The sequence below is a fragment of the Strigops habroptila genome, chromosome Z (assembly GCF_004027225.2).
Source record: "Strigops habroptila isolate Jane chromosome Z, bStrHab1.2.pri, whole genome shotgun sequence".
Lineage (NCBI taxonomy): Eukaryota > Metazoa > Chordata > Aves > Psittaciformes > Psittacidae > Strigops > Strigops habroptila.
Window position 1 is genome coordinate 92,598,349 of NC_044302.2, and position 26,176 is coordinate 92,624,524.

The following is a 26,176-nucleotide window of genomic DNA, read 5'->3' on the forward strand; positions in this document are numbered from 1 at the left end:
GCTTGAATTTGTCTAAGCAGGGAAGGCAGAAGCATGAACACTGATTAACTTTCAGATATTGCTTAGTGTAAAATGAGATTTGATGACCACTCTACTTATGTGGGGAGTATGGGGCCAAGGGACAGAGGATGAGCAAACAGCAGTAAAGGAAGGTAAGACCACAGAAAAGGTCAAAAACCACAGGATGCATCGCTGGAGGCACCAGAGAGCAGAGTCTGCTACCTGGTGGCCCCGCTGCCTTCACCAACCCTGGCTGCTCCGCAGAGCACCAAGTAGGCACCAATTTCCGCATGGACTGAGTGAGCCCTGACTTAAAATGCCAGGCGCTGCGAAGAAAGGTGCCAGAAGGGCATAACTGATACATTTTGGGCAAATGCACTGTGGGAGAAATGCACAACAGGAAAAAGTCTAAAGGGAAAAAGTTTTGGGTTTTTTTTTCTTGGCTCATAATCTGAAACTCATCTTCTTGGGGAGACAAGCAACCTCTCTTGCCATCTGTCCTATCACCATTCAGTTTAGGTTGCCAGTAGCTGCACCAAGTGCTCTGACACACTGCTGTGCCACCCCTTTGCTGTTCTGCCTTAGTCCCCAGCACACTCTTCTTGACCTCTTCCTCCTGTGGTGCAGCTATCCTTTATCCTGGGATTCCTCCATGTCAGTGGGGTGCCCCCTGTGTCTGGCCTGGCAATACAGTGTAACACTTAAAAGGAATTAATGTAAGCACAGAATTGGTTCCGATTTCCTGACCACTCAGCTGTAGGTCTCAGCAACTGTGGAGAGAGAATGTGAAGGATCCTTTTGATTCTCTAGCCATGTGGATTTTTTGGGATATCACAGAATCCCAGACTGGTTTGTGTTGGAAGGGGCCTTAAGGTTCATCCAGTTCCAACCCCCTGCCATGGGCAGGCACACCTTCCACTAGAGCAGGTTGCTCCAAGCCCCTGTGTCCAACCTGGCCTTGAACACTGCCAGGGATGGGGCAGCCACAGCTTCTCTGGGCACCCTGTGCCAGCGCCTCAGCACCCTCACAGGGAAAAGCTTCTTCCTTATATCTAATCTCAATCTCCCCTCTGGCAGATTAAAGCCATTCCCCCTTGTCCTGTCCCTACAGGCCCTTGGCCAAAGCCCCTCTCCTGGCTTCTTGTAGCCCCTTTAGGCACTGAAGCTGCTCTAAGGTCTCCCCTTCAGGAGCCTTCTCTTCTCCAGGCTGAACCAGCCCAGCTCTCTCAGCCTGGCTCCAGAGCAGAGCTGCTCCAGCCCTCGCAGCATCTCCGTGGCCTCTCTGGACCTGCTTGTCAGGGATGAAGCCCCATAACAATAGCTCGAGAAGGAAGAAAGGAGCCCTGGAAAGCCCATAACCCGCATTGGCTCAGCTTGAACACTGTTTGAGGCAGAAGCGCCAAATGTGATGAGCACAAGCAGGCAACCTGAGCAGGCTGTTATCTGTGACACAAACCACTCACAGTCACTCCTGCCAAAACCCTGCAGGGCACTAGATAAAAGCCACCTTATAACAATAAATAAAACCTAAAATAAACCCCCGAACCCTCCATGTTCGAAACGTTCCTTCAGCCAGCGAGAGAGGAACCGAGCCATGGCAGGGAACATCCCCCGCCTTGCCCGGCCGGGGCGGGCTTGGAAGAGCCTCTGCCTGCCCCGCGACCTCACAGAGCGCTGAGGCGGGGCCTCCCGTCCCCGCACTGCTCCTTCCCGGCTCCTCAATCCTCCGCTGAGACCGACCCCGGCAGCGGCTGCAACCCGGCCCCGGCGCGGGGTCACCCCGGTGCGGCCCCTCGGGCCACCACTCCCCTCACCGCGGCGGCGGCGGTGGGCGGGGCCTGAAGGCGGCGGTGGGCGGGACCTCTGGTGGCCGTGGGCGGGGCTTGAGGCGGCGGTGGGCGGGGCCATCTGCCGCACGCTTCCCTCCTCCCCTCTCCCCCGCCCCCCGCCCCTCCTCCTTCCGCCGCGCGCAGCGCCGGTCACGTGCCGGGGGCAGGGTCCGGCTTCGCCCCCGCCCTGCTCACGTGGTGCCGGGGGCAGGCGGAAGGGCCGGTGGATGGGCGCGCGCTGAGCGGGTGCGTGCGGGGCGAGCCGCGCGGGAAAGCGGCGGGAAGCGAGCGCGCGGGGGAGGGGGGGACAACGCGTCACGTCGCGTCACGTCACGTCACGTGGAGGTGGAAGGGGGGGAGGGAGCGGCCTCGCGCGCGCGTGGAGGAGGAGGAGGAGGAGGAGGAGGAGGAGGAGAAGGAGAAGGAGAAGGGGGGAGCGAGGCGCGGGTCACGTGACCGTGGTGGGCGCCGCCGCCGCCGCCGCTGCTGCTTTGTGAGCGCATTGGGCAGGTACCGCGCGCTGCGACCCCCCCCCCCCCCATCCCGCACCCGCGCGCGGCGGCGGGGAGGGGGCGTGCGGGGGTGGGGGGGGGGGTGTGTGTGTGTGTGCGGGGGGGGCCCGCGCGCGCGCGCCCGCGGGAGGCAACCCCCCCCCCTCCCCGCTTTCCCTCGCCCAACGGCCCGCGGGCGGCCGTTGGTCCCTGAGGCGGCGGGGGGCGGCGGGGCCCGGTTTCCCGCCCCGGTGCGAGCTTTTGTCCCGGGTGGCGGGTGCCTGCCAGGGCAGCCCCTGCCCGGCTGCCGAGGGGTTTGAGTTCGGGGGGGGGTGGGTGGTGGCTCTGCCCTACTTTTCCCGGCGGCCGCCCTGCCCTACATTGCCGCCCCCCCCGCCTCTCCCCTCCTCAAGGCCGCCGAGTAGGCCGCGGTTGTGGCAGCTCCCGTGAGGAGCGGGAGCCCGCCCGACCCCCGGTAGGTGCGGGGAGAGGGAGGTTAGCTTTCCGCCCTCTGCCGTTCTTGGGAGGGGGTCCTGCACCCAGTCCTCCTTGTTTCTTATTTCCTTACGGCTGTGCTTTCTCTCCTGACGGGTTAGTGCTGATCCTGGCTGTGCGGGCTGGGGGTGTGTGATGAAAGGGGGATGCAGCTGGAGGTGCTGGTGGAGGGGGGTGTGTACCTTTGGGCCCCTTCCTAATCTCGAGTCAGGGCGAAGGAGGGCTGGCAGCACAGGGACGGAGCAAGGGAGTGAGTAACTATAGATTTGTGCCTTGTGTGGGGCTTTGTTTCTGTGTTGTCTTCCCTCATCTCCTTCCCTTGCTTTTGGGGCAGAGGAGCCGTGTCATGGTTACAGAATTCACTGACAATAACATCTGGGCAGCAACAGTAGGTTACTTGAGGGCACGGCAAGGAATGAACCATTCTCTCTGTTAACCTCCTCTACCTAGTCCTTCCTCACCGCTGATTATGTGTGCTTGCTGAGAAATGGAAGTCAGGGTAAGGCTTTGCAACTGGGCTGGCTTAGGTGATGTTTAAAAACAAGAAAGAAAGCTCTTCTGTGTTTGTTTTTGTTGCTGAAGAAAATCACAGCAGGAAAGTGAACTGGTAGAAACCTTTCTGCAAGAAGCTGGGTGTAGAAAGGCACCTGGTGCACCTTTGAGCCTGATGGCAGGGATCTGAGCACTGCGATGTGAAATAGAGTTAAAAATCTGTGCTGAAATGCCTGCAGTGCTGTTGAATGCCACCTGGGAGTTGCTCAGGGTGAACCTGGTTTGAAGCTTCTCTCTTGTAGGTGTGTTAACATCAGGAGCATGGATGTGCAGAGCCCTCCTGGCTGTTGTCAAAGGAACAGGCAGTCCTGTGGAACAGAAACTTCGGATTCGGTGTGGAGCTGTGTGTAAGGGGAAGCTCATGAGTGCCAGCCTGCTTGTCCCTAGCTACCAAGCAGCAATTGGCCCCTAGTCATCTCAATTAGAGTAAATGCTGAATGCCTATAATAGAGCAGCCCATCCAGGCGGTAGCCGCTGAGGCGGTGGTGGCTGCTGAAATGGAGGGGCTGTCCTGGCCTGAGAGCAGCTGTTTTTTTCAAGGAGAGAAATTGGAGCTGGATGTGTGTGAAGGGAAGGGAGGGGGGGGATGTGCAGGCCTGGAGCAGCAGCGCTTGCCTGCCGTTGAAGTGGAGCCCTTCCCGACAAACGGCAGCGACTCAGCCTTCTTAGGCTTTGCTGTTTTAATATTTACAAGGCCCTTTTAGCAATTCCCTCAGTTGTATCACGTTCTTTAGTGGCATCTGGGTTCGGATTCCTACCTGGCTGACTCAGTATTTATACCTGGGCCCAATCTCTCTGTGGTGGTTTGACCTAACTTGTTTGAAGAATTTATTTTTAACCTTACCCTAGGTAACTTGAAAGCAAGCAAGGCTAAATCACTATGCAGCATTAATGATGTTTTGGGACTCCTGGAGGGGTTACATGGAGAAACTGGATTAACTGGTGTAAACCAATTTTGATGCAGAGTCTGGAAAGTGAGCCAGCTTTTTGTGTTTATAACCTCAGCCTTTTTTTTGTGTTTGTATACCTTTAAGTCTTGGTAACTTAAAGGAAGTGGGGAAGAGTGGGAATTGGGCAGGCTGTATTCTGCTTTGTTCTAGTTGCAGTTTTACCATTGTATTGATGTAAAAATGTTTATAATAATAAAAACAAAGGCGTAGGACTTCAGAAATTCAGGCCATTTCACTTGCGTTCTTTTAGCCAGTCCTCAAAAAAACTCCTGGTGCCATGGCTTGCAAAAGGATTTGACCATTTGAGGGGGACTTCGGAGTTATAAGACTTGCCACTAAAATCTCCAGAAGCTAAGGGAAAACCCAACCAAAAAAATCTTGTCTGTTACCAGAAGCTATTATTTATTTGTTTGTTTGCTTGTTTGTTGTTTTCCTTTTAGTTCCTCCAATTTTTAAGCTACTGTTTCATAACTTAGAAGCAGATTTTTGATGTTTTAAGATTTCTTCCATGGGCTTCTATTTCATGGGATGCTTTCCTCATAGAATGCCATTTTTTGGTATGTTTTATATTTGTTGCTGGTGTCCCCCTAGTAATACTGATCATAGTAATATAGTATGCTGATTAGTAGTGCTTGAGAAATCTATGTATCATAGACTATTAATACTCTGTTAATAATTAGTATTGCTAGTATTACTATTAATAGTAACGCTTACTTGCAGTTTCAATAATGTATAGTATACCAGGACTTGAAATAGGTTCTTCATGAAAGAATACAACTTTATATCTGTTATTAATCTTTTTTCTTCATCTTTGTCTCTTACTTGGTTAAAGCACATGAGCAGGACTCTGAAAGACGTATGCTCTGAGCTCAGGTTTGTAACAGCCTCGTATGACCTTGGTAAAAGAGAGGCCAAGTGACTCGTCCCCTTTATGAGATGACAGATTGGCAACACTCAGTGTTGTATTTGTATATTTCATAACTACTGAATGGAAGGTGCTAAAGGAAATACAAGTAATATCCACTTATGTGATGTTGTTCTGTTGGAGCCTTTCATTGATTTTATTTCGGATACAGTGTGCTCACTTGTAGCCCATTGTGTCCTCTTTACTTTTCAGAGAAGACGTAGTTTGGACTTGCACTGTTTTTCATACAACTTCCCTAAACAAGTTATGTTCATTAAAGTGAGAGCCAGGATGAAAGGTTGTCAAGTAACTCCTTTGCACTTACTTAAGGTTTGTATTTTACAAAAATCATACAAAGGGTTTCTCCATTTTGCTCTAACGTGGGAGTCCACACTCTTTAATTTTGGCTGTCTAACCTGGCGGTTTGTCGGAACTCCTGGTCCACCAGGAGCTCCTGCAGTCTGTTTCACAGCTGTGGTACTCTCAGTCCCTTCCCCCAAACCCTCTGCTTCTCAGTGCTGCAGAGACTAAACAGTGACTAAAGGCAGAGAGATTAGAGGTGATACTGTCTGATGCCTAAGATCTCATGGCTTGCTCATCTTGCTTTTACTGCATCATAACTATTTTGCTGAGTATACTGTTTTATTTATGTTCTCTCTAGATTGTAAAACTTGTAAGATAGGTTTTGTGAACAACTTTGCACGGTTCCCTTGGATGGAGTCGTTTCTACTCTCACTTCTCTTGAAATCCTCTCTTTTTTCTTTTTCTTTTTGGGGGGGGGCCAGCTGTCTGTGAAAGCTGCAAGATACTGAGGCTTCTTTTGAAGGTAATCTTGTCAAGCTTTTTTCCTTTCTCCCTCCTCCCCAGCTTCTTAAATCACCCTTCCAGCAGATGAGCTTGGAGGAGTCCTTAAGCTGGCTGAGCCTAGCATTTTACATTGAAAACAATGAAATGTTTCCCATGTTGAGACAGCTTTGGTCTGTCTTGAAACTTAAGGTTTGCCCGAAGTAGTACTCATATTTTTGAACTTTATAGTTTGGATTTTCTTTTTCCTTATCAAGCAGGCAACACAGTTTATTCCAGATCTGCAGAAGATGCAACAGAATTTATGTTACAGAACCATTTAGTATTTGAATCCAAAGTTAAATGAAGAAAATGCAAATACTTGCTTAACCTTCAGATTTGAATCATCAGGTTGCACTTCTGTTAACCTGGTTTAATGGGGGAATAAAAGAGTCTGTCTTAGTATATTAGGCAGCCTAAGGTGTAAAATTTGAAGGTGTAAAATTTGAATTCAGGAGCTATGATCATATTCCTGAATAGTTTTAATGGTTAGATGTAGAGGAGGAAGTCTTTTTGCAGTTTTACTGTGTGTGGCATAGGTTTCATCTGGAACATTTAGTCAAAAGAAATACAACTGTCGTTCCTCGAAGTAGGATGATGCTTTAGAGACCCATACCAAGATTGTTTTTTAGCGAAGAAAGTGAATTCTTTTTCCACTGTCTTTGTTTTGTTAAGTGTTTCGAGAATGGTAGATAGAATAATATAGAATGAAGCATATGGCTTCTGAAAACTTTGTTTCCTCTTTCTATTCGGTTTTAAATGTTAACTGAATAATGTTTTTTCTGTGGTAAACACTTGACCTATATCTCATACTATCACGTCCTTGTCCCTGTTTCCCTGTATTTGAAGGCTGTTGCTGATTTATTTTCCTTTTTTTTTTTTCTTTCTGTGTTTACATTCTGCCTTGATTTTCAAACTTGCATGTTGTCTTAGATGCAGTTTCAACAACATGAATCTGAAAGGAATCCTGGTGGCAGGCTGTACGTTATATGTTGGATTCAAGAAATTCTGGTCCATGCTTTTGATGGGTTGTACCCCGAGGGACAGATGTTTTTCTTATAGGCTTTTATTTCATCTTTCAGTCACACATTCTTCAGATCAGTGACTTGTGATCCATTTTGAGACCGACATAAGGGGGACCTAAGTTGCTGATGTTAACTTTGGGTGACTAAATGCGATGAGGGCGTGCAGTACTGCACTCCCAGTCTTGTGCTTCACTTTCTTTTATTAGCCACTGAATGAGTTTGAGTGTTTTGAACATGGGGTAAGTGCTAAGGGGTAGCTGTCTAAAATGCAGTTTAGAGAAATCTCGAGATAGTGTTACCAGCTTGGCAGAGGCAAGTTAATGAGTATGCAAAAGCATTGTTGTTTTTGTTTTTGGTTTTTTTCCTTCAGAGTTAGAGAAAACCTTCTGATACATGTCCTCAGTCTGTTGGCTTTCCATGCTGCTTCTTGACGTCCAGGTAGCAGCCATGCCCAGGAGCTTTTCTTTGTATCTTGGGAAAAGACGCTTATTATCTTTCTTGAGTAGTTCTCTGTTACCACTGCAAATATGAAGCATCTTGCAGCTTTATGCCTGTACTCCAGTTTTAATTGTTTACCACTTTGTTGATGTAGTAGTGTATGTTGCTGGGTGTAGAGTTCCACTGACTTTCACCCTGCCTGGTGTAATTAAAGATAGACAGATAGGCATTCGCTTGATTTTCTTTTGTGTCTGTCTGAGCGGAAATGCTAGAGCTTTGAGAGTTGTCCCTAATGAGGCTTGTGGGGCATTTTTAATAACAGCTCTTCTTTTAGACGCCTTGCCTTTTACTTCATCTAATGATAGACTATCTGAGGTCCCTAGGGACGTCTGGAGGTCATCTTGTTTCCCCCTGCTCAAGCAGAGCCACCTACAGCAGGTTGCCCAGGACCATGTCTGCATGTCCTTTGAGCATCTCCAGAAATGGAGTCTCCACCACCTCACTGGGCAGCCTGTGCCAGCAGAATGTGCCACTCGGTCACATTCAGAGTGAAAAAGCATTTCGTGATATTCAGATGGAGCCTCTTGTGTTTCAGTCTGTGCTCATTGTCTCTGGTCCTGTCATTGGGCACCACTGAAAAAAGCCTGGTTCTGTGTACCTTCCCTTCAGGTATGTAGATGCACTGATGAGGAACCCCCCCAAAAAGCTTTCTTCTCTAGGTTAAACTGCTTGACATAGTCAAATCTGTAGTCTTTCAGGCAATCTCAAGGCCATATGTTCTTACATGCTTTTGAGAAGGAGGTGGATTAAGGATTGAATTTAGCAGCGGTGGTGGTAACTGTACTTCATGGCTCTGGATAGGTGGAGAGGTGGGTGGTTTTGGGATATGTGTTTAGAGAAGGTGCCATGAAAATGCAGTAAGATGCGTGTTTCAAATCCAAATAGTTTCTATGCTTGCAAATAGGAAGTAATTGGCTGTCTTTACTCTAGCTGGAGACTATAATTCACCAGTTTTGTGAGGGAAGAAACAAGTCAAACATGATCACAGGGCTGGAGCACCTCTTTTCTATGAAGAAAGGCTGAGAAAATTGGGGTTGTTAGCTGGGAGAGGAGGCGGCTCTGGGGAGACCCTATAACAGCCTTCCAGTACCTAAAGGTACTACAAGAAATCTGGAGAGGGACTTTTTACAAGGGCAGGTAGGAATAGGACAAGGGGGAATGGGTTTACATGGGGAGAAGGTAGATTTAGGTAAGATACAAAGAAGAAGTTATTTACCGTGGGGGTGCTGAGGCGCTGGCACAGGATGCCCAGAGAAGCTCTGGCTGCCCCATCCCTGGCAGTGTTCAAGGCCAGGTTGGACACAGGGGCTTGGAGCAACCCGGTCTGGTGGAAGGTGTCCCTGCCTGTGGCAGGGGGTTGGAACTGGATGAGCTTTAAGGTCCCTTCCAACCGAAACCAGTCTGGGATTCTATTATTTGCCTGTATTATTTGTTTGTCTGATAGTGATAAAATTGCTCAAGTCCTGTATATGTTGTGTGTAGGAATTGTGTGGATAGTAAATTGTACAGTGAAGTATGAAGTACGGTGAGAGTGAAGCCAAAACTTTGCAGAATTACACAAGTCTGCTAAATTAGACGTGAAATCCATCAGCCTATTTTTCCTATTCTTGCAAGTCCGACCCCCTTCCCTCAAATCCCCAGGACCCCCATAACTGCAGACAAAAGTTAACATAGATTTAAATGGTTAAAATTACATTATAGTTAGGGATATTGAATCTGGGAAGTGTTGGGACTGCTCTTTTAGTACAGCCCTCTGAAATGAAACATCAGTGGGATTCAGTTTTTGCTAGGAAACCTTCCTCAAATATTTACATGACTTATCTCCCTTGCTGATGCTGTTGATTGCTAGGGAGTGCTTTCGAGTACTTCAGTCACGTGAGAGAGGGAAGTGAAAATGTGTGATTTCTGTATTCTCAAGAAACAAATACATTAAAATAACTGATGAGCAGAGGGCCTCCTAAGCATTTCTCTATTTATGGAGTGATCCACCTGTTATAAAATAGGATAAAATGTAGGGCAAGAAACCATAGAACCATCCCTTTTCAATTGATTTTAGTATCTAAGCAAAAATCGAGCACAAAAACATTGAGTGAAGCGTCTTACCTGGCAGGCCAGAACAAGCGGGTTTTGAGCATTTGAGTCAGACTGAGGTAACTGAAAAGTTTTCCACCTAGCAAAAACCAAATAGCTGTTTGGGATTGGAGCTAAATGTAGGAGAGAACAAACCAAGGAGTTTAGCAACTAGAGTCGGCATTGTTTTCCTCACCAGGACTTTATTAAGGAGTGATGGGTGGCCGGGAACTGGTTTTATGGTTGTAGGTCCTCTTTATTGACCGACCCTGATTGAAAATCTGACATGCAACTCTTCCTCCCCTTCCAGTTGCTTCACGGTATTAGAGAAAAGTTAGGATATGTTATTAGCATGTAGTTTTGGTGGTACATTCTTCCATTCAGTCAGTGCCGGTCCTACTGCAGTATGGAGGGGGAGAGGGACAGAGTGAGGTGCCTATGGAGGAGCTGGAGGAGGATGTGGCTTGGGGTTAGTTACAAGACAGATTTGGGGTGGGGGGAAAAAGGAGGAAGATTTGGTATCCTTAATGACTGGTATGATGAGTCGCTACTTTGATTTGCTTGTTCAAATTATCCAAAGTCTGGCTCCTAGCAGGAGAAATCATTAATTCTAGGGAACCTTAGGTGTGTCTTTACAAACAAACAAAATTCCTGCTTTGATGAACTGCTCCGAAAGTGAGTAATGAAAAAATGCTGGGAATGATGAGCCCTGGTGGAATACTGGGCGAGGAGAAAGGGGTCTCTGTTCTCCGCATCTCTTTTGGTATTAAATCTGTGTGGTGTATTATCTGACACTGCATCTCTGTTTCAGTCTTTTGAAACGTTGTTGCTCCGTTAGGGTGCAGTGGCTGGGGCTTCAGTAGTGCAGACGGGAAAGTTGCATCTCTTTTCTTTTGGTATTCCTGTGTGTTTTCGGTCTGCATTTACACCTATGTGTGTGCAGCATTGATGAGTTGCCTTTTCTCCCAGAAGTTTATGTATGAACACATGCGCTGTGAAAGTTTTTTTTTTTTTTAAGGTAATATTTTTGTTCTTTTTTAAGGGAGAAGTGTTGAAGGGCATAAGCTCTTCTGGCACGCTAATAGTGCGGAAAGTTAGCTCTATGTAGAGATTCACTTAGTCCTTTTTTTGAATAAAATGAAACCATTACATTTCCTGAAAAATCTCAACTTCAGACTTCTCAATTTCTCTGCAATGTGAAGTGACCTCACATAAGCATAGCTCAAACACTGTGCTAAACTTTGCTGAAAAGTGCATCTGAACTCTTCTTACTTTATGGTTGGGTGTTATGACTGCATCATCTTTTGTAATAGTGTATTGTCTGGAGGGGTGTGGAGCTCTGCCTTCTTGAAATCCTAAATACCAGCTTTGAAGAACTGGTATGCTTAGCTCTTTTAGGACTTGTTGGGAATTGAACTTCCAAGGATTCAGGCTCTTGGATGTATCAAAACTTGTTGAAATACTGACCTCCAGTATTTAGCCTCTACCCCTTTTTTCCAGAAGTTATATGAATGTATGAAAATGACCCAAATTTCTGATTAAAAGAGAAAAAAAAAGTGGAAAGATGATCTCAATTTACTTTTCCCAAAAATGAATAAAGTTAATATTTTTATTTAGCTAGACCAGTTAACAAACAAACAAACAAAACAACAAGACCTAACAACTCCCCAAAAGCTCATCTTGAAGAAGATGCTGTGCATATTTTCCAAGTGTATTTAAATTCAAAACATCACAGCTCCATGAGTCTGAAGGCTAACCAAAACATTATCGTGTGTTTCTGGAACTTAGGCTTTCAAGTCTTTTACAGCAATTGGATATCTAACTAAAGCGCTGGAAGAGTTCAGCCAAAGAAGTACTTGTTTACGGCATAAGAATTTTACATTGACATCAGTGTACTTCTAACTCTTAAACAAGAACTTGCATTTCAGTCGTGTAAAAATCTCTGCTGACAAGCAAGTTCCAGATAAAGTTTATTTAGTTTTAGTTGCCTCTGAAGTAAAATTACAGCCTTTTATGGATTCGCATTAGTGTGTGAATTTGACTACCTTTTTTTCTATTTTTCTTTTTTTTTTTTTTTTTTTTTAGGCTCACCAGGTTTAATCCTAGTTTTTCTTCTTACTTAATGTCATTGTGTTCCTTGGGCTCTTTTATTGTTCCTTTTTTTAATTTGATAGGAACTGTGATAATTCAGTTGAACAGAGGTTTTTGTTCTCAAATGTGCTTGCATATTAGAATATACGTTAAAGTCTAACTGATCATCTCTGATATGGAAGGCTTTACTCTTGGTGCTTTGTGTTTGGGAATTTTCTGGGTTTATTGTGTATTTAACATTCGAGAACTTAGAATGGTTTTAAGGGAAGTTGTGTCTCTGGCTTTGGGAATGAGATAATCTATTTAAACATGCCTTTTTCCTTCCCTTTCTTCTTCCTCTGGCAAAAAAAAACCTGAAAAGAGCACAAAATGTTTTTCTTGGATTTATTCATAACTCTTCAAATGATCTCACAGTAACTTCCATGATGACAAACTCAGACTTCATGGCAAGGTTCTTTTAGGATATCAAAACTAAGGTCATGCTAACACCTTCTGCTGTAGTATTTTAGAGCACAGCAATGATACAAGTAAGTACTGTTTTTCAAATTTTAGACATGGGGAAATGGAGGGGCCAAAAGGACAATTCCTACTTAGATGAGGCTCCTACGCTTTCAAAAATTCACGCTTAGCTCCTTTAGAACTGCAAGTTTCCATGTTCTGAAGATGAGACAGTGAGCAGCCTTTAGTAGTTTACTTTCTGCTGATGGCAGTTTTGAGTAAATGCTGCTCTCTTAACTGCGCATGTGTCTTGGACTTTTGCTCTTATCAGAGGAGGCATTTAGAATGACAAGTTGCATTTGTTCCTTTTAGGTAGTATACTCATGGAACTTGAAAACCAGTCTCTGTTTTAAACTGAGAACACATTAAACTCATCATGCTGTTCTACATTTTAAACTTGCCTATTGGTTTCTCAATTTATCTACAGTGTCGTCTTGGCTTTTACAGCAAGTGTGCTTAACAGTCCCCTGTTGTGTTAGAATTTTTAAATAGCATTCTACAAATGACTGAGAATTATTACTGTGAGTAAAAAGCTGTTACTTAAGTTTGTAAATCAGTTTTTAAAACTTGTAGCATTTTATCTTGGTTGTGCCTCGGTCATCCTTCAGTTGACTTCTGTGTAGATACAGCTTTTTGGTTTGCTTGGAGAAAATTGTTGTTTACAACACATCTTCTGCTGAAATGGTTTTAAAGATTGTCGTTAGCAAACCATTTGTTTGGTGAAGTTTTTATAGGTGCAGTACGATCTCTAAAGCTGATACCTGTAATACTTTAATATTGTTGCTACAGTTGAACACTGCAGTTAGCAAAATGTGTATTCCAGGTGCAGCCTCAGAATTCACATTTGTATTGAGGGTGAAGTGCTGCAATAAATATAAATAAGCTAACTGTTTCAGAAACAAACTTGTGAAGAGTGCAAGTCCCTTTTCTTTCAAAAGTAAGCAGCTTTATCTTGCAGCAGTGCTTGGTCATTTGGGCTGGAGGTAAAATAGGCAGGTGGCTAATATCTTCCTGGAATGTTTCAGAAAACAGATTTTCTATTTAGGCATTGATGTATTGCCTTGCATGGTATATAAACCCTGCATACCTCTGTGGAATCAGGGGCTGTTATTCATTACTATGCTGTACTAAAATGACTCTGTAGAATACAAAAATATGTTTGAAAGGTAATGTATGCTTAAAGAAAATAAGTGAATATATTTCTGTGGAAAGGAATTTCTTAATGGTTTATCAAAAGGAAGAAAGCTTTGAAGAAAAACTTTGCAGGCTCATTCAAATTTTGCAAACTTTAAAAAGACTGATTCTTTGCACTTCTCTTCAGTTTTATAGTAAGCTAGTCTGACTTGTAAAGAAATGGTGGAGGAGAGTGAGAACATCCTCCTGGAGATAGGAAAACCTGTGGCACCCAAACAAGATTTAAGTCAATCCAGAACTGCAGAAAAAGGTAAAGAGGCGGGGGGCTGGAATAGTGCCTGTGGATCTTAGAATCCTATGAGGGGTTCCACCCGCACTTATGTTGGAGAGAAAATAAATACTGAATTTGGTGTAATAAAACTTTGGGCATTTTGACATCATGTGTGAGCAGCTTATGTCTCTGGTATCTTTTAAAAAGTTAAGAAACTAAGATCTAGGTGATAAATTTCCTTTTGCTTTTTTAATATTAAACACACAAGAGCAGTCTGGATGACTTTATTCCTGCTTTTATATGTGACTTCTCCTGGAGGAGTTCTCATTTAACTGCTCCCTTCTAGCTTGTACATTTGAAGTTGTAAAGATTGCTAATCCTTCATCCCTTTGGACAGTTTGGTATAGTGTTGCTATATAGACCTGACCTCACTTCTAGAATGATGGGACAAGACTAAGTGAATTTACACATGACACCAAGTTGGGAAGTTGTGATTGTGAGGAAAATAATGCTCAAATTTATGTGGGAAAGCTTGGGGTAAAATAAAGTTTTCTGGCTGAAGCATGTCAAGATGAGGATTAATATCAAAGGAAACTGTACTAACAATGGTCATGACCATAGATGGAGCAATCCAGAGGTGGTAGGGAAATAAAAGTTATCTCTTAGGGCTTTCAGTTCTCAGTGCTGTTTCTGTGGCTGCTTGTCTCTGAGCATCTGGCAGTAAGTTTGAAAAAGGACTCAGCTTCTTGCAAGGTTTCGCTTTGGAAAACTAAACTGAACTGAATGGCCACAAGTTTTCATCGAAAGTTTATGCACAGTAAAAGCGTAAGATTGTGAAGGAAGGAAACTTTTAATACTGCCTGAGAAACTATTGTTTCTTTTCCTCTTCTGGAACTTTATATTCAGAGTTGTGTATGTCACTGTGAAAAAATTAGATTTTTATTTTGGTGGATTCTGCTCTTGCCTAGGATGAATTTTGAGAAATATCGCTATGTGGGGGAAAATTATAGAAAGATATTCTAGAATATCTTGCTTTATTTGAGAGGGTTTTTTTCAGCAAGACTCCTGGTTTTCTTTAATTTTTGTGAATATGTGAGCATATAACAAGCAGTGATCAGTAGTGGTGGTCTTCCCTCAGTATCTGGTTCAAGGAGTAGGGCTCTGTACAGGTGCAGGAATGGCACCTGAGCTCTTTGGTGTTGCCACCAAAGCTCTGATGTCATGAGGTGTTCAGCGTATTTCATAAATGTAGCTATACCGATTACTTAGTGCATTTGTTTTTATATCACTTGTGGCTGGTAATTTAACTGATTTCTTCTTTTTTTGTTCTGTGTGTTGTAATGTGGTCTGACAAGAGTCACAAGTCTGAATTAATCCTCCCTTCCAAAGGGTTTTTTTATGCTGGCACTTTCTACTTTGTTCCTCATAGTTAATTCACACTAGAATTGACAAGGTGCCCCCTTTTCTTCTTTTGATGCAGTTGAGCGTGTTTCCACCAGTGTGAGAACGTAACAAATGTCTCCGGTTTTTGCTTGGCTATTTTTAGTCGTATTGCTTGTATCTGTTTCTATTCAAAGAATTCCTTTGGAAGCCGTTCCAGGAGAGTGTGGTTCTGCAGTGCAGGAGAAGGCAGGGAGAGCTCAGTCCCAGAGGGTGTTTGTGATCTGGCAGCGAGATGTCCAGCGTAGAATGCTACTTCCTGTGTGCCACCTTGTTTAAAAGAATGCCATCAAAGCGGATTCCCCCTTCTGGGTATTGTGCTGGCTGCGTGGCTCCCAGCTGGTGTTGACTATTCCCTTCTGTCATTTGCAGTACCTGTGTTTCAATTTGCATGTTCTTCTGTTGGTTTTTTTAATTGTGTGAACAGTAATTAATTTTAGGGGCTATTTAGATGTGGACTGTCACATATAGCTGAATATACATTTCTACGGTTTATTAGCCAAAGTTGAGTTACTAGTACTTCTCTTTTTCTCTGCCCCTGTTACAGTTCAGCATCTTTTTTTTTGTTTGGGGTTTGTTTTTGTTTTTTTTTTTTTTTGTTCTGATATTGCCTTAATCTGGATTAGTTTTCCTGGCAAGTTTTTTAAAAAGTGGTGGTGGTGGGGGTTTGTTATTTAACAGCCTTTTTTTTTTCTCGTGCTGTTGCGGGGATTACTCACCTTGTTGTTACAGCTAGCTGTTGACTGTAGTGGTAATGACTGGTGGGATATGGTCCACAGGAAGATGTTGTGGGTTTTTTTAACTGTTGAGTCTTACAGTTGGTATTATTGATAAATTGCAGGCCTTGATGTATGTGTTCTTGATGTATGCTTGTAGCTCACGTTGTATGTACTGACACAGCCCAAGTTTAAACTGCTTCAAAAGCATCTTGTCCAGCTGACGTTGTCACTAAAGATGTGGGTAATAGTGATTTTGAGACAAGTTGATCATGATTAATACAGCGAGGTATTCCTGCGTTATTCCCATATTACCTGTGTAGCTTCAGTGATGTGCTTCAGTCTTACTCGAGATGCTTTGGCTATTTTTTTCCTCTTTTCCCTTGTAGTACTGATAGCTTAACCAGAGTGTGACCTGAGATCCTATGTCCTTCCATGTATTCTTTGAAGAGAAGGTCTATAACTTTAGTTTGTACTCTGCAGCTGTTTCCTCAACTACATAGATACATGTATATATATGTGTGTGTGTGTGCCCTGAGCTCACCTAGGCTTACAGCTGACCCCCAAGTTCATCTTGGATAGACTGGAAATTACAGACTGCAAATTACTGCATCTGTGGAGGCTTTGCCTTGTGATTGTTCGGAGAAGTAAGCCATCTGAAGAACTTCCCAGTCACTCAGGCCTGTCTTCCCAGACGAGTCTGTCTGGGTTTCCTCCTTTTCCCCCTCGGAGGGACTGCTACGAGTTTTAATGAGCTAGCTTAGGGAGTAAGCCTTCTCAACATAGGGTTTTTGATAGGGAAAAGGTGGATATTTAAGTGTATTATTCCTGTGAAAGTGAAATTCAAAGATGACCAGCAAAAGCATTGAATATTTAGTTGTGTGAACAAAAATCTATTAAAAATTGCTTTCGGTTGCTGAGTTGCTTTAGAGTAGCTTGAGTGTCTAGTTTAATATCTGAAACTGAATGTAGACAGATGCTTCTGTGGCTAGGGGAAAGGACTATGTTCTAGATTATCATAAGCTCTATAAGGCTGTCCTAGTTGATTATAACCTCCTCTTGTTTGGATAGAAGCACCTCTACATTTTTACAAGTGTCTTTTTCACTCCAAGTTACTGAATGGTAACAGGTCTCCAAGAGGCTGGGCATTAAGGAGTGTTCCTCAGCAAAGGAGATACAAGTCTCTGTTTTCCCACTTGTGTTCAAAAGAATATATATGCCACAACATAAGTGATTTATTCAAGGTCACTCTGCTGACAGTCCCTTCCTGGGAGTTTTTTATTTTTAAAAATGCCTACAAGGCATTTTTAGTGTTTTTTCTTTGTTGCATGCACAGCATCCTGACAAGGGTCAAATCTTGCTACACTGGATCCCAGGAAAACAAAATGTGAAACCTCTCATTTTACCTATGGTATAATGGTGCGTGGCTGCTGAAATGCATTTCCTCCTTTCCTTGTGAACTTGATCCCTATCCCTTGTGTCAGATTCAGCAGTTGTATAGCCACATAGTTTTCCACTGGATAAGCTTATTCAACTGTTTTGTTTTAGAGGGTTTACTTTGCTCATGGGTCAGCTCGCTGAACCCACTCCCTCTGCAGCTGCACAATCGTTAGTCTGATTGAAGGGAAGTAGCAATATTATGTGGTTAAGGAGTAGGGGAGCAGGAATGCCATTCCTGGTGATGGCTGGCAGTTGCATGGTATTAGAAGTGAGCTGAAACTTGCTTTTAATGGAATAAACTGTTTGGGTTCTACCTGCACTATGGATTAAACTTTGAGTGAATATGCAACCAGGTCCCAAATGGGAACTAAAACTCTAGTTGTGTTTTTTTGTCCCGAGCTCTGCTCAGCTGTCCTCCACTTCAGGAAGGCTGTGGTAGTTCTGGCTGCAGAGGGTAATGATTTTCAGCCTTGAAAAACCTGCTAGTTCAGTTTTTTCTGCAGCTGCAGTAAAGCTCTCTTTTATGAAGTACTAGTTAATGTTTTTTACAAGCCGCCTAGTTAATGCAGTGTATAATTCAGTCTGAGTATTTGTTGCAGGGGGTGACTAGGCTGTAGTTCTGCTAGCTGCTGTTTTGTTGCAAGCTCTAGACACTAGTGCCCTTTCACTGGGTGCTACTCCGAAAACCTCAGGACGGAAAACACTGAGGGCTTTCTTTTCTGGTTTTCTTTGCTGATTTTTCTATTCTTGGTGGGGGGGGACAAACCCAGAGAAACAGGTTTGAAAAGGACGTTTGCAATACTGATGGTTCTTCACTGCTGAATGTAGCAGTGATGGAATAAACAGCAAGTATACCATGTATTGACTTGGATGGTATTTTCTTTTATCTCGTTAGGCTAAGAAATAAGCGAACAGAGGACTCAGAAATAAAAGTGTCCCTTTCCTACTGTAGCAAGAGGAAGTGGTATGTGCATAGCTGTGCAAGCACCAGAAACTACCTCTCAGCCACTGCAGTCTCCATATGCTGCCTAACCGGAGATACTGAGTCAGTTCAGGACAGCATACGGTGTGGTCAGTGATGGGAATACATTATCCCTTTTACTGCAGCAGCTTTTAGAGATAGTTCGCATAAGAAAAGCATTTTCTATTGCAAAGGGCAAGAAATTAGGTCCTTCCATTGAAGATGGCAGGAACATTTACTTGATTTTTCCTTCAGGTCTTAGAATATCAGAATATCAGGACGGGACAGAGAAGCATACTTTAAAGAGTGTGTGTTTTGTTGGTTTTTTTTTTTGGTTCTATTTCATGGCAGCAACTGTGGTCTGGTCTGTGTTATGGTCTAGTAAGATCCTCTAGTTCTGATAGTCCTGAGAATGGTGCTTAGATAGAAAATAACATGCAGTTAGTCTAACGGGGTCACTTACTCGAAGTTTCATTACAGTCAGTGGTACATGCTAGCAACCAGGAGTGGGTCCAGAGAAGTGAATGGAGCTGGTGCAGGGTCTGGAGCACAAGTGTGATGAGGAACGGCTGAGGGACCTGAGGGGGTTTAGTCTGGAGAAGAGAAGGTTCATGGGGGACCTTATCGCTCTCTACAACCACCTGAAAGGAGGTTGTAGTGAGGTGGGGTCGGTCTCTTCTGCCAAGTACAAGTGATAGGACAGGAGGTAACAGCCTCAAACTGCAGCAGGGGAGGTTTAGACTGGATATTAGGAAAAATATCTCCACAGAGAGGATGGGCAGACACTGAACACTTCCCAGGGAAATGGTGGAATCACCGTCCCTGGAAGTGTTCAGAAGCTGTGTGGATGAGGCCATCAGTGACATGGCTTAGTGATGGCCTTTGCAGTTCTGGGGTGACATTTGGGCTTGATAATCTTAAATGTCTTTTCCAACCTAGTTGATTCTATGATTGTACGTTGCAGGTCCTTGCAAACATGGAGATTATAGTCAGGACAGGAAGCAGGACTATCCTTTTGTATGCAGAAATCCAGCTGGTTGCTATCTAAAATGGTAGTGTTCTTGCAGAATGGCACGAAAAGATGATAATAGGGACTTTGTAGATATGATGTCTGAAACATAAGGTCAAGTCCTCTGAATCTTCTAGGACATTCACTGCCTTTTGATTGTCCAGAATCGCTCACAATCTTGTTTTGTCTTCCAACAGCAGCAGAGCTGTGTGTGTTTTGCTAACCAGGTTTTTTATCAGTCTGAAGATTGCCTTGGTTGTGTGAAAGACAAAGGCCTAGGTGGAAGTCAGTTAGGCTTTTCTGATTTTAGTGTGAATGTCTTTATTATTATTTTTTTATTTAATACCAGTGAAAGTTGAATTTGGGGAAATTTAGATTCCTCCTTCAGAAATTTCCTTATAAGGGCACTTACTGCCTCTGAAGTTTGAATATGTGTAAAGAAATTGTGAGGGCAAGTGCACTGATTGTTTTATTGGGTGTAGTTGGCAGATTTCGATTAGGATAATCAGCAGTATATACAAACACGTAAAACACGTCTGCTAGGCAGAGACACTGGGATAATAGCAGAGATAGATTTTGTGAGATTAGAAGATTTTTGTAAATAGTGTTAAAGATACTACTTAATTCTCATGATTAGAACCTGCTTTACTAGTGGAAAACAGAATCATAGAATCATAGAATGGTTTGTGTTGGAAGGGACCTTAAAGCTCATCCGGTTCCAACCCCCTGCCACAGGCAGGGACACCTTCCACTAGAGCAGGTTGCTCCAAGCCCTGTCTAACCTGGCCTTGATGTGCTTTCCAGTCCCTCTTCTGCATCATGATTTTGGATATGTGGCCAGCCTTTGCCTCACTCCAGTCTTCTGAAGATGAGCACTTCTTTATTTTCTAGAACAATGCAGTCTCTTATTTGTAAGACCTATATGTGTATTTATTTCTCTTCCTTTGTATAATATTTGATTAGGAATACTAATACTTGAAATGAACTTTTCTTTTTTTTCTGGTAATGAGAAATGACTGACTTTTGTAGATCAGTGTATGTTTGTAGCTAATTATAGATTTACTTGGCAGAATAATGATTTCAACTATAACAACTCAGTGGGTTTTGAGAAAGTTAAGAGTGTTGACTTATTAGGTACACTTTGCTAACACAACTGGAAATGTGCATGTTAGTTTATATGTTTGTGCTGGTACTCTTGCCACTCCCAGCAATCCTCTTTTCTTGGTAAAACATGAGAGTATATGGATGGTACAATTCCTCTCTCCTGTGGTGTTCTGCCAGTGATGCAGGTCTACTCCTGACCATCAGTATTCTTCTTATTTACCATAGAAGACTGCAAGATGAGACATGAATCCTCCCAGGATCCATAAGCTCAGGTTCGGTATTGTTGGCTTGGGGCGGTAAAGACACTGAGTAATCAGCACTGCTCCTGAGGAACATCTGACTCTTGCAAACTTTTCCCTTTTCAAGCAGTAATAACGATGGTGAGATACTTCAGACAAAAGCACTTCAGGGAAATGAGTTGCATCGATGCTTTGCAGACATAATTTTTTTCCTCTGCTCTTTTTCCTCATTCTCATGTCATACTACTGCCTTAGCAATAAAATGTAGACTCATTGTACGAGTACAGCAATCATGCCATCATGAGGCAGTGTCCTGCAGCCTTTTCCCAGGCCTGTCATTGTGAGAAATCCTTGACTGAGTAGCTTTGTGTTTAGAATATTAAAAGGCAATCACACTGTTAAGGTGTTCATAGAGATTTCTTCACAGTCGTCTTTATCACAACTCTTTGTCCAGAGAGTCAAGAAAATAACTTTCTTGAGACTGCCTCAGGAAAAATTTGAAACTGCAAATATTTTCTTCAGCTGGTGGAAGTGAGTATTTGACTTCCTTGAAAGTCTGGTGGTATTGCAGTGCATGGTCTGTCCCTGAAAGTTCAGCAGTAGTTTTGCTGTTATGTTGCAGGGCTTGCCCTTTGTCAAGTCAGTTTGTATTCTCTGTCTTTCTAGCTTTGCTGATTTCTTTCAGTCTAAAAGGACTAGATTTCTTGCTGAAGGAAGGTTGAACAAAAGATCAAAGAAAGCATTATAGCTTTAAAAACCTGCTTTTTGTGTTAATATGCATTCAGTTACTCTTTGATTCTTTGCCTTCCTCTCTTTTTTCTAAAATGCAAAGAAAAAAACCAACTAAGTATATTGAGTAAGTCTTACAGTACGGAAGGAGTGGGATTTGGTCTCTTTAGGCAAGTTGGGTATTGAGATACCAATACTTCAGTACTGTTTTTGGAAACTAGAATAATTGTTATCATTCCTCAGTCTGATGATGGCTTCTTATACAATCCGTTATCTTCTGTTGTAGTGTGGGTGCTTGGGCTAAACTTGCCGTACAGACAGAAACACTAGAACAACCAAAACATTGAGATTTGAGGTTATTTTCCTCTTAAACCCCTCTCTTGTTTTCCATTTTTAAGTGTAGTTACTTGCTTTGTGATGAAGTGCTGAAATTCAAATTCCTTGGAGCTTGAGAAGCTAAACATACTGGGAGTGAACAATTAACTACTGATCAAGGTTTGGTTTTTGGTTTTGGTTGTTTTTTTTTTTTTATGTTCTTATTTCATTTAGGTTTTGGGGCTTTTTTTTGTGGCTTTTTTTTTTTTGTTTGTTTGTTTGTTTTTAAAGTAGAAGTAAAGACAACCTTCCTCCAGAAAGTGGTTTAGAGCAGTCTTGTGCTTCTCTTCTTTATTGCGATGAATCAAAGTATAACCATATTCTTTACACAACAGTTTTGGGAAGTCCAGTCTCTAATGCTTTCTCCTTCTTTTCTGCTAGTGTTCTAAGAATCTGTTTTATTTAATGTGTATCTATTTCTAAAACATACAGCTGTTTTGTCTGCTTGCTAGAGTTGCAATGTGTCTACAAGGTCAAGTATTAACTACTGATGAGGGACTTTTGCACTGAGCCAGACCCTGACATGGAAGCTGAAACATCTGCTTGTCTGAATATTATTTTTTTTTTTGATCTTTATTAAACAGATTTTAATTAAGAGTTGTCTTCCAATTTCAAATCTTCTTTCCTCATTTGGTCTGCAGTTAAAATTTAGTTCATCAGTTTGTAATATCTTACTCATTGCTATGACAACAGCCTGCCAAACAGACTTTAATATGAGGAGTTGGGGGAGGAGTTGGGGGAGAGTAAGAAGGTGCTTTGCAAGCAAGGAAGTGTTCTTGTTCAGCCACATCTTATCAGTTAACAATATCCCACTTAATGCTCACAATTCTAGTCACTGTGGTAATTTGAAGACAGTGGCTATCTGCCTCCCTTCTGCCTGCTGCTTCGGTGCTCTAAGGAGTAGGTGTGGTGGGAGTGAAACCTCAGCCCGTTAGCGAGGGCATGCTTGTGCCGGGGAGGTGCAGTGTGTCCCTGGTGAGTGCACCATGGGTGGTGCGGCAGAGCCCTTCCCCTGCGCCTTGTGCACGCTGGTGGGGCTGGACTGGTTGTGCTGTCTGGACATTGCAAGTAGATAGTGGGAGCAAGCTAAGGGGAAATAAAATAGCTTTATTTTGAAAGCTCTCTTTGTATCAAGCTGCCAACTGTGCTTTTAAGAAGGCTGGATTGTGTCTGAAATAGATTGTAACATGTCCATGTTGGCTTAACGGGGAATGTCAAACCGAGGGTGTGTTTCTATACTTGCCTGAAGCAAGTACAAGTCCATACTGCTGCCAGGAAGAGGCTCTTGCCTTCACTGGTTTTCTGCTTCGGACCTGTTGCTAAACTGTGCTGCTCATGGACTGCACAGTCAGCAAGATGAGGATCTTTACAGACCCTGTTACACCGTTGAGGTTGTTTGGCTCTGTTCCCACCAGCAGGCTGATCTTTCTGTGCTGCTTCATCCCCAAGGAGTGTTTCAAACATTTGTGTGCCTGCCTTTTTCCTTAAAGCATCCTTTGATCCTGAAAACCAAACATAGCTTAAACAACTGTGGCACAGAGACACTGTACAATACATGTTAGGAGAGGGATAAAGACACAATCCTCTTCAGGTACAATACATTGTCTGACTATCAGAAATGGAGGCTGTAGTTCAGCATCTACTTTACAAACAGGAAACTCTTTGTTTTAATGTGTGTGTATTACTGTTGTGTCCAAAACATGGATTGCAATGTTTTGAGTAGCTTAGGTGAAATTAAGGAAAATAAGATTGAAATCTATGTCAAAATTTCTAGGAATCTGCACAAGCATGATCTTAATTCAGAAATTATGAATAAATTGCAACACAATGGAATTATAATTTCTCAACATGTCTTAAATAACAGTGGGCTAATTCCAGACAATCATGTTTGAAACTAATAGCTTATCTTTCAGAGAGGTTAGTGTTCTCTGGCATATTGTCTGTTTGGAGTTTTTTTTTCACTACTCACTGTGCTAGGTTCAAATTGTGAAGAGCTGACTGATACTTTAAAACCCCCCAAAAAACCCAACAACCCAAAGGTCATTTTCAGTCTATATAAATTTAAGTTTTCAAATGTTGGCAGTCCAGTCAGCAAGCTTATAAAGCAGATTTTAACACAAGGAGCAAAAGTAATTCCTACTGCAAGCCCAACTGAAGACTGTCCAAAATATCAGTGGACGGTCATGACCAGATAGTTCATGATAAGTGTAGAACTTGCTGTTCAGAGCATCTCCACATCTACTAAATATTTTGCTTTCTGTAGGACATGTTGTCACCAGCTTGAATAACCTCTATTCTGACTCTCTGGGTTTTAGAGTGTCAAGCACAGTGCTTTGAAGGTCTGTGTTCTGGAACATAGAAGACAACAATGTTAACTACTTTAAGAGACTGGGAGACAGATTGGCTTTGGTAAATATATTCATAAAGCCAGAGAAACACAGTGTTCCAGAGTTCCAGCTCATACTACAATCAGTTCCTGGTAAAGGCTGGACTTTTCTTGTTAAATATGTAAGAGTTCATGGAAATACACTTTCTCCTAGCACATGAAGAAATTCAGTGTCAGTTTTGGCCAAAGAAAATGTATTTCTAAAGTGAAGAAGAGATTTAGATGATAACAGGGTTAATTGTCTTTTTGATTCTAGATGAAGCTCCTGAGTGTTGTGAATCGATGTTTAAACTGAACCATCTCATTGCAACTTTAATTGCTGAGTACCCATTACATGTGAATGGTAGTGCGCAGCTGGGTACTGAACACATCCATGTCCATGTGATCGCAGCAGTTTGCTCCGTTTTCATCGTTCAGCGTTACTGTGCGTTGAGCTCAGTGATATCTGGCTTGCACCAAAGCTGCTACCCTGACCAGTTGCATGCTGAGGCACGTTTATACATTGGGGCTGCAGTAAAAGCACTTTGCTGCTTGTTTGCACGTCTTCTTCTGCCCAGGTGCACCACTTGCAGGTTGTCCTTAATTCCCTACATGTGCGGTTTTGCTTCCACGTGTTATGGGGACAGAAGCCAGGCAGTTGACTGTGACCGTTCTGATCAACTGAGAGATCCGTTTGCAGTTATCATAGCTGCTATAAACCATGCTCATCAATTAGCCTTGTGTCATATGCTGTATGAGTACAGGGGGAAGAATAAATTCTGTGTTTCAAAGTAATTTTAGTGCCTGAGGATGAATGAGAATGAACTGCCTCAAACTGGGTAGCAGTGATTTGTGCATGGGATTTGGGTTTTCTTTAGGGTTTCTTTGTTGCCATACAACAAAGGTATGTTTAGAGCAGGGTAACAGGTAGTTTTGTAAATCATTTCTGTAACTATGAGGGAGAACAAAACAGAAGTACTAGCTGGATTTAAAGGTAAGTATCATAATTTCTCTTATAAATGAAAGGTGAAAAGTAGAGTACGTGTTGGCTATGACCTTTGTATGTATGCAGGAAGGCAGTTTGATGATGGGGAAGAGAGGAACTGCCTTGTTTGTGAATGCAATTTTTGCATTAGTGTTCTGAGAGAGTGTGAGTGTGGTTAAATTCCAGGTATCAAAACAAGACAGCAGAAATTACAGAAATTTGAGGGGTGATACAGCTGGAGCTGAAACTTCAGCAGAGTAGCAGACAGAAAAGTCTGAATGTTAAGTAACTGGGAAAAACTGTGAGATTTTGATGTCGTCTGGAAGCAGAGATTTAGACAGATCCCAATCAGCTGACAAAAATGCGTTTTATCCACTGCTTTCCCCCTTTACAGTAAAGGCTGCGAGAAATCCAATAATGTATTAAAGCTGCTTTCTCAGGAGTCTCTTTCTAGAGTTTGTGGTGAAAGCAGGAAGAGTTCAAGCTACTGTGTTTGTGTATTATCAAATCAGTACCCTGTCTTAGCTCATGCTCTTCTTTTTTTTTATTTTTCTTTTCAGATTTTCTATTTTGTACATACATTGTTTTGTATATACTGTATATGATGACTTCGGTGGGCAGTGAACGTACCCGGGGCACTCGGGACAAAGCGCAAATTTCAACCACACAGCCAACACAACCACAGAAACAAGTAGTACAGGTATGTAATACTATGTAATTAATTTGAGTTCAAAGTGAGCATGTAGTGATATGTATTTTTTATCCTGGTTTATTAAAAACTGAGAAAAGGGAAGCTAAAAATCATAGTCTATTTTGGAAGAGTGTGTTTGTATCTCTCTTTAATTACTCAGTAATCCCGGATAGCAGTAAGTTGTTCCTGTGTTCTTGTCTCTAAAGGAGCTTTGTGTTTTTCAGCAATATTTCCTACCAGTGAGGAATTCTGTGCTTATGTCTGTGTCAGGATTTCTGTCCTGTGACTTCAGTGTCCTCAGATCTTCATATACCAGCCTCCTGATTTTCGGGGATTTCTGGTCAATAGAGCAATTTGGGTGGGTGGGAAAAGTGTATTTAGATGCATGCTAGGTTTTAAGGTGTGATTCGGTGTATCTGCAAGTTGCACAATCTTAAAATTTGTGTGCAGTGTCCTCACAAAGTGAAAAGA

General features: G+C 42.9%; 1 protein-coding gene across 7 annotated transcripts in view; it reads left to right on the forward strand.

Annotated features, from left to right (window-relative positions):
- Window positions 1-1,981: 1,981 nt before the first annotated feature.
- The window catches only part of UBAP2 (ubiquitin associated protein 2), a 109,955-nt gene continuing 85,760 nt past the window's right edge, over window positions 1,982-26,176 (forward strand). For 5 of the 7 annotated variants that reach the window (XM_030511752.1, XM_030511753.1, XM_030511754.1 and 2 more), the window contains exon 1: window positions 25,575-25,714. In XM_030511752.1, the coding sequence (XP_030367612.1) occupies window positions 25,616-25,714 (99 nt within the window). In that variant the 5' untranslated portion in view covers window positions 25,575-25,615. Of the gene's footprint in view, window positions 2,076-25,574; window positions 25,715-26,176 lie in introns of those variants that run through there. The other 2 variants (XM_030511756.1, XM_030511757.1) reach the window with 2 other exon arrangements.